This window comes from Camarhynchus parvulus, chromosome 22 (genome assembly GCF_901933205.1).
Source record: "Camarhynchus parvulus chromosome 22, STF_HiC, whole genome shotgun sequence".
Lineage (NCBI taxonomy): Eukaryota > Metazoa > Chordata > Aves > Passeriformes > Thraupidae > Camarhynchus > Camarhynchus parvulus.
This window is the reverse complement of record NC_044592.1, coordinates 361,676-374,511: the sequence shown is the minus strand read 5'-3', so window position 1 is coordinate 374,511 and position 12,836 is coordinate 361,676. Positions and strand designations below refer to the sequence as shown.

At 41.6% G+C, this 12,836-nt stretch overlaps 1 protein-coding gene across 2 annotated transcripts in view; it reads right to left on the bottom strand.

The window, feature by feature from the left end:
* The window catches only part of EBF2 (EBF transcription factor 2), a 126,234-nt gene that overhangs the window by 34,186 nt on the left and 79,212 nt on the right, over window positions 1–12,836 (bottom strand). For both annotated transcript variants that reach the window (XM_030964056.1, XM_030964055.1), the window contains exon 7: window positions 1,672–1,753. In XM_030964056.1, coding sequence (XP_030819916.1) covers window positions 1,672–1,753 — 82 coding nt within the window. The remainder of the gene's footprint in view (window positions 1–1,671; window positions 1,754–12,836) is intronic.

Sequence of the window (12,836 nt, the reverse complement as noted above, 5' to 3'; positions counted from 1 at the left end):
TTTGGGTCCAGAATTCCTCTTTTGGCAATTACAGCCAATATTCTGTGTATTATGGCAGTGCCTCAGGTCCCCAGGTGTTAATCAGGAGAGCCCTGGGCATGATTTTTTACAAACTCAGAACAAAACCTCCCAAAAAAGGAGATTATTTATGTTTCCTGACATTCCACAATCAGTTCTTCTTGCTGGCTCCAAAAGCCAACAAGATGTGTTTACATGCTGTAAAAGAGGTTTTCTTTTGCTTTCCAGATTTTTTAGCATTCTTGGCAGATGATAACTAATTGCTGGTTCTTTTCTTTATGGAAATTGCCACTTGAAAAAAACTCAGTATAAATTCCCTAACAAGGAGCACCTCTTTTTTTCTCATGTCTTATCATCTCTAAAAAACACAGAGTGAAGAAGTCACTGCAGTCTCTTTAAACTACTGGTGAAAAAAATTAGGTTGGTCAGGAATTTTTCTTTAAATTTCTTCATGCTCCAAACAAAAAGCTAATGAAACTTTTTTTTTTTTTGCATTTCTTTAATTTTTCTGAGCTTTCAGAAGATTTTGTTTTGCAGGATTTCTCATAAAAGTTGAAACTTTTTTTAAAAATTATTAAATTTTTCATTGCTAGCAGAAGCGGAATCAAAATAAAAGTCACTTTCTATGAGAACACATTTTGATGGAAAGTCTGAAGCAACTCTGTAAACTCCTGTGGAGTTTAAACTCCATTTATAAATGAGGAAGCTCATGTAAGCAACCCCATTTGGAATCAGAGATGAAAAGAGAGGGAAAATGACTCATCAAAGGTCCCCCAGAAAGGCTGGGGTGCAGCCCAACCACCTGATTCCATGGCTGTGCCTCAGCCTTGCCCCAGAGTCAGCTCCAGCCCCATTTTCTGCCCCTTCCCAGGGAGCTGGCAGCACATCCAGGCTGTCAGAGCTGCACCATTCCCTGGCTGCTGCACCAGGGGCTGAGCTACAGGTGAAACTGCTATTTATTAAACAGAGCTGCCCTCCGCGCCTCGGCCTCTCTCCTCTCCTCTCCTCTCCTCTCCTCTCCTCTCCTCTCCTCTCCTCTCCTCTCCCTCTCCTCTCCTCTCCTCTCCTCTCCTCTCCTCTCCCTCTCCCTCTCCCTCTCCCTCTCCCCTCCCCTCTCCCTCTCCTCCCTCCCTCCCCTCCTCTCCCCTCTCTCCTCCTTTGCTGTGACATCTTAAAGTGACCATCGCTACTTTGGCTTCTTGGTTTGTTGTTGTTGTTTTTTAAAGGAGCTGAAGGGAGGATGTGAGAATGTTAGAAAGCAAAAAATAACAGGGAAAGAGGTAGGAAATGAGGAGGTTGCTTGTGTAGCACATACAGAGCTACTTTGAACAATTCTGAAGCATCTAAATATCACAAGCACGATCCCTGCTGTGGGCAGCTGGATGTGCAGTGCTTTGCCCGAGGGTGTCAAATCAAATATCCACTGCTGGTTGGTACAGCACAGCACTTCCCCCTGGGGACTCAGGGTGGAGAAAGAGGGAAGGAAAAGAAAGAAAAAGGGAAAAAAAGGTTTAAACACAACAAATGGAGAAAAACTTTAACACTGTCTGATATGGCTTTTGTCATCATGTTTGTTAGGAGCAGTGTAGGAGAGAGGAGATGGGAAAGAAGAACAGAGGCAGACAGGTTAATGCTGAGCCTTGTAAGACTTACCTGGAACCGTCTCATATCTCTTGGGTTTCCTGCTGTTTTCAAGCAATTCTGATTGCACTTGAGAAAAAATTTTAGGAAGAATCTGGAAAGAGAAAGAACCACATCACTTCTATTAAACACAGCAAAAGGTGTTGTTATATTCTGGTTTAAAATGTACATGAAGTGGTTTGCATCATAGTGGATCTTACAGGACTGCAAGAATTTATCAAAACACAAACAAACCAAACTCTAATAAAAGGAATTTACAAAAAACAACAGGTGAAGTAACCAGTGTGACTGAAATCCACCGTGGTGTAAGTGAACATTGTTCCTCTGATCTACACCCACTCCCTCTCCACAGGTTTGACCACACAATTTTAGTCTCTTCCTTATCTCTTCCTCACATTCAAGGTCTTTCTTTGGCTGTCTGGAGGGACTTCCCATGAAACAATATAGAAGGATAAGGGTATTGTGGAGACCACAAAACCAACAGGGCAATTCCGAGGCAGATAAGCCTTGGAATGTATGAAAAACCCAGGAGCAAACACAGCTCAGAGAAGAATCTGATGAGGATTCATCCTGATGATGTTTTTTTCTGATGAAGATTCCTGTCACAAAAGCAGAGGAACAGAACTGCCAAAAGCCCAGATTGTTCCTACCTAGATTTGGAGGGAGGATAAGGAAAACACGAACTCAAGTGAAACATGACAGCTCACGCTGTCCGAGCAGATAAACCCATTAATATCCCACAAAGTTCTCATGCCAATTATTTTTGCTCTGTCACATACACCCATCTTCATACGGTTTATTATTCTGTAGAGTTTAGCTTGTCATGTACCCAAGGTGAATCTTCAGCCTGTTTGGTGACTCACCCAACTCTGCATGGAGATTTTAGAGTTTAGAAATAATTAAGCAGGAATTTTTCCCTAAGCTGTTCCACCAAATTTTGTCTCACATCCACGGAGGAAAGGATTCACCCCTTTGTTTTCTGATTGAATCTGGACGTTTCAGAGGTGAAGAAATTGTGTGAAAAGCCACAGTTGTTGGAAAAAACAAGTCTTCAAAATTTAGGCATAAGCAAGAAATATTTTGGCATCCTCTGTTGCAAGTGAAAATATTCTCCGTGATTCTTTCTGGTTCTATTTGTCAGACAAGATGGGTTTAACCGCAACAATTGTAATTAAAAAAATAAATCAAAGATTTTGAGATAGATTTAGAAGGGAAAAGAGCCATATACAAGAAAAAATAAATAGTTGAAGAATTGATTTTGAATACAAAGAACAAGTTATTTATTTATTTCTCTTGCTGAGTGCTTGCCTTTAAAAAAAAAATAAATCTGCTTTTGCAGTAAGTTAAAGTCCCAGGTGAGCCAGGCCTATTTCCCTTTCTGTTACTATGACAACGATTTTTTACCGCAGTCCCTAAGTCCCTTCAGAACTCACACATTCATGCCTTGAATTAGAACTTTAAAGGACAAAGATGGATATTTCCTGGGTTTACCAACAACACCCGCCAAACCAGCCCCAGCACAAGACAATAACACAGAAATCTGCTCCCCTTGTTAGTGCCACTTTCTCTGCACTACTCCCACCACAAGATTTCTCCTCCATCTGCCCAAAATACAAAGAAAAAGCCACGGGTTGGATCCATTTCTGTGTTGCTCGAACAAACCAAACCCCTCTGCAAACCTCACCCACAAAAAAGACACAGATTGTACCGTGTAAAACCACTGCCCAAAACCCACCCTGGCCAGGGACCCTTTTCAATTAAAATGTCCTCTGTTTAACTATTATTCCCTTCAATATCTCGCAAATATATTAGATATTTTTAAAATGTTTATTTTCTCAAGGTGAGACTGTTATTTTCTCCACATTTCCTTCTCATTTCAGGTCTCCCTTCAGCAGGACATTGAGGTTCAGCAGGACAGAGGTGCCAGTGCTCAGCTCTCAGAGGGCAACATCCGCCAACAGAGCCCTGGGCACCTCCGTGGCTTCCAAACTAAAAATCTTACAGAATTTCATTCCTTGGGAACAGCACTGAATATATTTTATTAAATAAGTCCTGTCAAGTCCATGCTAAAACCTGTGACCTCTTTTATACGAAAGATCTGGTGAGATTTTATCCATAAAAACATTTTCAAAAGGAAAAATCCCCTGCACGCTGGCACTCTCAGAGACTCACAGGATAATGTGAGGCATAAATGTTACTCACAAATACTCCTTTTTCTCTTTCCCCTCTTCTTAGAGATATAAAAAAGAATATTTGCAGATATATAAACAGCTTATAGGAGATGTGTCTGTGCAAAGGAAAACCCCAAAATTAAACCAAACTATAAAATGAACCAAGACAAGGAACTTTTACATGAAAATCAATGAGGCACTGGCTAATCATTCTGCAGGAAAACCACAAAAAAAAAAAATCACAAGTTGTAACTTCTAAGGAAATATAAAATAAATTAAGCAGGAAAATGACCAGCTTATTTTTTAATTTTTGAATGCTTGCATTCCTTTTGATAGAGATGAGAAAAATGATCAACATGAACCAAAGAACAAAGAAAATGGGCAGGGAAAAGTGTTTGGGAGAGAACTTGCTGTGTTAGCTCGGCTGATTTTGGGAAGAGGACAGATCCTGGGGGACTGTGAGTGACACAACCCTAAAAGGCAGACAAAAGAGAGGCAAAAATTCCAAATGTGCATTTAAGAGCATCCACGAGCAAACTCTGCAGCATGGCGTGGCAAGGAACAAAAATCCCCTTTTTCTGCTAAATGCCTACAGAAAACCAGGGTTCAGATGCCCAGCAAACACAAACCAACAGCACACTTGAAAATGAAGCTGGATTCCAATTAAATCCAGGCTGATTCGTGCCGAGGGGGGCAATGGCCATTAAAAAATCTCAGAAAACAAAACTTGCCCAGTCCCTGAGCTGCCGCAGCGCTGAAGTTCCCAATCCTCCCCGACTGCTCTGCACCAAACACATCCCAGCCACGGAGCCTGGCAGGGCCAGCCTGGACATTTAACCCTGGCAAGCTGGGGATCCCGCTGAGGGGTCTCAGAGGTGCCTTGACTTTCCGGAATTGATGAACAGCTCAAAATGCTGAAATTTTTGCTGCTTTAAGACATCACAAAATTCAGAAAGGGCTGGGTTTTCTTTTAGTACTTAAACATCGTGGCAGAATTTATTTTTATTTTGCTAAGTTGTTTGTTGGAGATCATTGGATATGCTACACTATGACAATTTCCCTCTTATCACCCCAAAATTTAGATTTAATTTCATTTAGCTGCCCACACAAGGATTTTTCTCTTTTTTTCTTTTTTTTTTTCCCAGTTGAACGACACCTTTCTTTTTCTCTTTTCCAGAGTTCCTCCAGTCAAACTGGGCTGCAAGTGGGCATCTGTATGAAGTATTTGCAAGGTTGTTGCATATACATATATACACATATATACCCATATACATATATATGTGTGTTTGTGCATGTATAAATGTGGGTTGTTTTTTTTTATGATGTTGCATCTGGGAAAGGCATTAATATTTATTGCAGCATTAGAATAAAAATGACTTGGGGGGGAGCAAAGAGGAAGGAAGGTTTAGCACTAAATGAAGCTGATTTAGGGGTAACAGGAGAATTGCAGAAAGATTTTATTAATTTCTTTAAATGAGACACTTTAGCCAGTTTTTGGCCTTAACCTATATATACAAGAAAAAAATAATAATTTTTTTAAACAGAATTATTAAAAAATAGCTGATTTTGATGTTTCTGGCCAATCTTTAGCTGTGCCAAGGACAGAATTAGGTGGGAGTTTAGCAGGTGACTCTGGCTCCAGCCAAGCAAAGGGACCTTGGCCCACGCTCTCAATATTTCAGGGTGGTGGGGGAAAATCTAAACACATTTCAATAACTACCCCTGAAAAATCTGGCATTGCTATAGAAAAGCAGATTAATGCACAGACATAAAATTAATTAAGATATAAGTACAGACTTCTGTTCCTATTGTGTCTCTCTCATCATTGATCTCTCTCGGTACAGATTGAGGCACTTGAGAGGTCTCCAAATGCCGCCTTAACTCTGCCTCCCTCTTTTTAGAACTATCTTAAAAGTGACTGCTCCTCCTGCTGGGAGCTCCCACGAAGCCCAGGAGTCCAGCTGAGGAATGGTTGAAGTGCCCCTTTTCCACTCCAGGACAAAGTCAGCTCTGTTACCCCAACTATTTTTTAGCAATACCTTGAGCAATCCTTGGTGGGGAGCACCAGGAGAATCCTAACACAGCTGAGGGGTGCATGCACATGGAGAAAGGGTGAGGGCACATGAAGCCAGGTCCTGCATCAGTTAAACTGTTTCCAAAGCAGTTTTTGACCCACGGTCCCATCTTGCCTATGCCCAAATAATCAGGTTCTGTACCTGGCTAGGACTGGAACCTGTGTTCCGCACCTGTGAGGATGCATATCCACCTCAGATGAGTGAGAAGAATCAAATTGACCTTAATCAAATCCTGCTGGAGTCAGAAAAATCCTCCTGGTGACTTTGGCAGGACGAGGCAGAAGCCCTAAAGCTCAGTCCCACTTGCAGCAGAAGGTGTAATTTTAGAAAAATAAATCAATTAATATTTTTATCTCCCATCCACTTTTTATGCTTCATTAAAATAGAGGTACAGAATCAAGAGGTCCAACGTTGGCTGTATGCTGGGAACAGCCTCTGGATACACCTCAAATTCTGGACATAACTAAAAATTCTCCCTTGTAAAGCAAATACTTCTGGCTTTTTGGGGCTGCTGTGTAATTTGGAGTTGTGGCCTCAGTCATTTTTTGGCACGAGAACATGCCTACCATCTAAGATAATTCTGAATTTGCCTACCAGCAAATCCTGTGATCCCAAAACCTAATGAAAATATAAAGATACAGTGCAAATCTGCTTAAATAATTCAGTGCTTCCAAAACATCACAAAGGCAACAAAGAAAAACCAGAAGTTGTTACTAGTATCAGTGTAACAATATTAAATTAAAATATACTGTGAACTGCAAAAGTGTTATTATTGCAGTGAGGGCCTGACTCCAGGTCCATCAGAACAAGGGAATTCTGGATCAGGTCAGATCCTCCCCTCAAGTCACCTGTGTGTGTCTTGGCATGGCAACCTCGGAGAAAAGTGTGACCAGAAACCCTGCCCAGTGCCCCACACAACTTCAAATTCCTTCCTTTCCAAGGGCCAGATTTGCAGGTCACTGTTTCAAATCAATTAATTGCATTTATTTGATATCACCATCCTGATTTTAATGAATATCACAGTGGAATACTTCTTTGTAATCTGAATATTTATCTCTGGAGTAATTTCGATCTATTATGTCAGGGTGCATTATTAGGGAGCTGATGAGAAAATTTCCCTTTTTTTTTGCAGGTGTTACAGGCAGTGTGGGATCAGGCAGTACACAAAGGCACTTTAAATGAATGTACACCTTCCACTGTGTGAGAAATGAGTGGGGTTATTGCAGTGAGCCAGAGTATTTATATGATACTCCACAAACAGCAGCTAATTAATCTGCAAAAACTCCTGTGCATAAAGTGTGAACCCAGTTTAACAAACGTGAAAACCAACATATGTAGGTCAGGAATGTTTTCGGAGTCTGTCAGAGATTTGCTGGGAGAGAAGGGAGCAGGAGTCAGATGATGAGATGCCAAGCCTAGGCCAGGAGAAGAGGAGTTGGCTGCTCATTTGTCACTTGGGGTTTTTTTAATAGAAAGACTCCAGTTGCACAGAAAAAACAACAAACCAACCAACCAACCAACCAGCCAATCAAAAAAAAACCTACTAAAAACACACACACAAAAAAATCCAAACAAAACAAACCAAAATACCAAACAAACAAACCAGAAAGCAGATTAACACTATGCCTGTTATTCCTACACCCAACAAAAACTTCATTTCCTGATGGGACAAACCAGAAACACTTCTCCATCGTCTTGCCTTGATTCAAAGTAATTTCTTCAGTCTGGTTAGACTTTTTTCTAAGCGACTTTTCTTGCAGTCACTCACTCCAATTTAGATTTTAGGTTTAAAGTTTAAGTTTTGATGTGGGGATATTATCTAGGACCTAATCCCTGAAATGCTACCTGGGGGAAGGCAGAAGTGTCTGATTTCCTGTGGCCCTGAGCTCAAAAAAGCCAATGTTGGAGTCAGGTGTGAAAAAGGAACAAAAACAGGGTTAGGGAGTCAGCTAAGGGAGTCCAAGAGATCTGACCAATGTAAAAAGACAACCTTAAAGCTGCAGCATGGCAGAACCCATCTTAAAAGTGCCTCTAGTTATATTTTTTTTTTTGGTATGCCAAGATGTCCTGCTCACACTTGGGTGGGTAACACTCTCTGCAATGGATTAAAGAAGACATGGGGTGAAAATATCCTGTATTTCAGATGGATCAAGAGAGAACATTGCTCACAAGTCCACAGCAATGGATCCATGTACAACTTCCAGTCCTTTTCCTCAGCCACAAAACTGTTCCTCCTCAAATGTCCCCTCTCTGCAGCCTGGAACAACATATTTCTCTCTACCCTTTATCCAGTGGGGTTTTTTTAAAAAAAGCTTAGTTTCAAACCAATAATAACTGAATGTAAACCTGCAATGTGTCACCCAACCTCCAAATGTGTCAGAAAATCTGGTATTTTTTTCCTGTGGATTTCCTATACATTTTGCAATTTTCATCTCTGAAGCAGATTGTGTCCCTCTCATCCAGGGACACACCCCCACAACTGCAATTCACACTCTTTGGGGTAAATAAATGCTTATTCTGCTGCAAAATGATCCCATTTTCAAGAAACAAGGGCTGGGGGAGAGTGCCCTGCCAGGTACCCAGGCAGTCGTTTCTCACTGCTCAATGTATTTCCTTGCCATGGCCACATTTGCTAGGGGGGAAAAAACCAAAATCTCCAAGGAAAACCTCCTTGTTTGTGCACTCTGATGAAAATCTGACACCATTAATGAAAATAATAATTGAACTCTATGGGCTCGAATTGAAAATGAAACACAACACTAACAGCGTGTTTGTAATTGCAATTGTTCTCCAAAAAGTCTTTGGAGGACTCTTTGCAATTTGAGCAGTTTCCCCTTTATCCTTTGGGCTTTCCCCTTTCCTCCCACACCAAAACTTTCCAGTAACTTCCAAGACAATGGGTAAAAGCTTATTTATCCTGTAAGATCCATATTATTCACACCACTTGGCACGGGCCCAAATGCCAGAGCATAATCAAAAGTCAATAGGCAGGGAGGTAATAGAGGAGAGGATTGGGCTGACGGGCTGCTGAAAGGGACCTTCAGATAATGCTCCCTGGTTTATTACAGTGACTGTGGGCTCCAACTGTGCTGGGCACGGCCCAGCCACGCTGTGAAATTGTTATTGAGGAGGGGAGGCACAAAGGACAGCAGGGAGGAAAGGCTTCTGTGCATCTCAGGGACGGGGAAGTCGAGGCACAGAGAAATTCAGAGCCTGCCCCATCGAACAGAGCCAGTGGCTTTTCCAGGCAACAGCCACATCCCGTTCCTGCAAGTCCAGCTTGGGATTTTACTGGTTCATTTTAATAGTGATACAAATTTCATAGAGCTCATTGCCTCCACACAAAACACCCAGCAGGATTTGGAAAGCATGGCCAAATTCTTGTTCTTTACACTCCTGTCAGCATCAGCAGCACACACAAGATTTGGAGCTGGGCCGTGTCACCAAACACAGGCCCACGGACTCTGCAGTCCTGCTTAAATCCAGTCATTTTTGGTATCACTTCATCCTCAGAGCTCTGCACAGATGCAAATTTATCTCCAGATCTCCTTTGCAAACCGTGCAGATCCCAGAAAGGCTGACAGAGGTGTCAAATGAGCATAGACCCCAATCCCCACACAATTTTTTTTCCATACTGAGAGAAACCTGCAGTTCCTTTCTCTTGTGACTCTTCCATCCTCCCAGCCCATGTCTCTCCAAAGCCTCAGTCTGCTGAGCCATGCTAGGCTGAGCAGTGAGCACCAATTACACCAGTGGCCTCTCTCTGCTGGCTCTGCTGGTTTTTACTGTTGCTGCCAGATGGCAGAGCCCAGCACACAAAAACTCCTCACCCTGCAGTTCATGCAGAACTTGGAAATAACTTCCCAGTACCTCCAGGAGATCACAGAGCTGCACTGATGTGAACATTAGGGATGGAAGCAAGGCTGGGATCCCATTTTACACCTGCCAGGGTGGATATCACTCAGGTCAGAGCTCTCACTCATTTGTGAAGTGATGTGTCCCCAAACTGGGTTTGTGTGGAATAAACATGCATTCATTTGCTAAAGAGGCAGATTTACATCCCAGCAGCTCAGGATCCAGGCACATTCTGCCTCCTCCCTTCTCCAGGGCTATTCAGAGGGTAGATCTGCACCTATTGTACTTCTGGGTCTAGGCACAGATGACCTTGAATCCAAGCATTGGTGTAACATTATATTCCTATGACAGATTTATGGATTGGCAGATAGGGGTGCATTCAGAGCATTCCTTCCATAAGACAGGACAGCATCCAATGTTTGTTAGCATCATTAAACTAAAACTGACTTTTCACCTGCTCCCATACCATATGCAGCTGCAAATTTTTAAATTAAACTATGAAGCCATGCATAAATTTACATATATTACAGACTAGCCTCTCCATTTAACATGCAAATGTACTCCAATGTTTCAGAACACCTTCTGTCGCTAATTAATTTGCTGAATTATAATTAGACTAATCCTGCATAATTAATAAGCACAGATTTTTTTTTAATTTCTAAGCAGCTTGATGAGATCATTCACTTCCTTCTATAAACTGCTAAGTAACTGTTAAAAAAAATCTGGAAAGAACATATGTGAAAAGGTATATTTGATGTTGCATACAAATTCAAACTAGCGGGCAGGCTTCAAGAAAGTCAAGATTAATAAAGGTGTGTGCTTGAAGAGACCGTCAGCACATTATTTTCAGGGGCATGGGCCAAGATTTTCTGTGTCTATTTCTTTTTTTTTATTTCCTTTTGCCCCTCGGACCTTCCAAGATCACGGAGTGAGCAGGGCGGGATGACAGAGCCTCGTGTAGGATCTGAGGCCACCCCACGCTGGCTCTCAACCCCTCACCCTGGACACGCTGGGTGTGGATCAGCTCCTTTGATGGGATTTGGAATTGTTTTCATCCCGGCTGCCAAAACCAACCGAGAGCATTTTAGAGAAACAATTAAGTGCTATTAGCACTGGATTCACTCTCTGCTGATTAAAATGAAGGGTTGTGTTTTCATGTTGGAGAGCTGGGCTGCAGAGAAGGGCACGTGCCAGAGCAGGTTTAAATGGGCTGCATTAGAGGCCACAAACTGATGCACAAAGAATCCTTGTGCCTAAAACAGCCCAGTCTTAAGACCTGAAATATATCTTCCTAAAATAATCATGCAGGGAAAGAGGGAGATCCAAAACAACACAGAACACTGTGCAAACAAGGGTGCCCACAATAATATGAGTCTTTTATTTACAAACACTGGGTGCCCACAATAATGAGTCTTTTGCTTACATACACTGTCCCTGTATTTATCTACCTACTTTGGGATGTAGTATTTCAGCTCTACTGCTCCTTGTTTTGTCTTCCTCTCAATCCTCCTCAAATTCAGCACCAACATCACCCTGTGTTTGCCTCAATTGTGAGTAAGCAAAATCTGTGACAAGACCTCCTGATTCCCAACAAAGGAAGCAAGAAAAAATTAATTCTTATCTGAGGGAATTGCTGAACCACTTCAAGTCTTTGAGTGTGGCTTGTCTGCTCCAAACAATGCATGTAACATCCTCATCAGGCACTTCTGCCTGAAGTTTCTGTTATTTTTATTGACTTGGATAAGTGCCCTTTTTCAGACAAATATATCATTTAAATTGACCTGGGTTCTGCATAAACAGAAAACATAAAAGCTTAAACAGGACAAGTTCTTGGCACAGTGTGCCAACTAAGCCTCTTTCTAGTATTTCCTACTGGTCAGTCCATAGGAAATCACTCTTTTTTAAAAATAAAAATCAAATCAAACAACTTTTTTGGCCCAATGAAGACGGGAAATTATTCTGCTGTGCTTGAACTCATCAGAACCTCCTCAAAGCAGAGAGGTGCTTTGAATGGCACGTGTTGAACAAAAGTCTCTCTTTGGGGGAAGAAATATCACTTTGAAATTAAAAGTACAAAAAAATTGCACTCTTAGAATCCTGTCCACTCTCAAAGCACAGCAAATCATGAAATCACTGTGGGAATGAAGGACTGAACATGGAACAGCTCTAACAGTTCTGTGTTGTAAATTTGCAGACAGCCCCAATAGATGCTGCTTTTTTAATAGCCAGTGGACACATCACCAGATGACAAAGGAACTTAAAGGGGAACAAAGAAAACATCTCTCTGCCTCATCCATCTCCATTTCTTATCTTCCAATATCCCAACTCAGCAGACAGAAAAGATGGAATGAGTTATATATAAAAAAAATCAGGATTAGGCCTGTATTTTTGCCCTCCACATTTCTGCCTGCACTCATTGGTTTTTTTAAACCATGGATGAATTGGCCCAGAGATGCACAGGTCCCATGGCTGGGGCAGAAATAGAATCTGTATCTCCAGAGCCATGGTTCTGTACATGAGCAAGTCCCTGACATTCTTTAAAGCGATTCCAGTTTTGTCAGGAGGAGAGATTTTGCAGCAACAGCATGAGGCCAACCCTAAATATCAACACCCACATCTTTCAGATTTCCCATGTCCAGGGCTTCCCACCATTTCCCAGCTCTTTGGCCATGGAATCTGCCACAGCTGGAATGATTTTTCACTTTTTTGTTGTTTCAACTCCTGAAGATTGTGTGTGTGTACATGTGCCTGTGTATGGTGATGCAATTTAGCTTTAAAGATAAAAATTCTGAACTCTGAATGCCTCCTTTTCCTATATTGTAACATATATCCTCAGAAATCCACTTGTTTTCTTAATATTGAGACTTAATATTTTAGACACATATGCACCATCTTGAGTTTATGAGGAACAAGAAAATACCTCACATGCTGTAAAAAAATTAGTTCATTTAAAGTGATCCCACCCTGTACTGCAATCATTTCATTCATCCCTGGGTACTGGCTTCCAAATTTAATTAACCTTTTCAGTACCCTTTGATGTAGCACATACAGAGACCAAAAAGCAGCAGGATTTTGG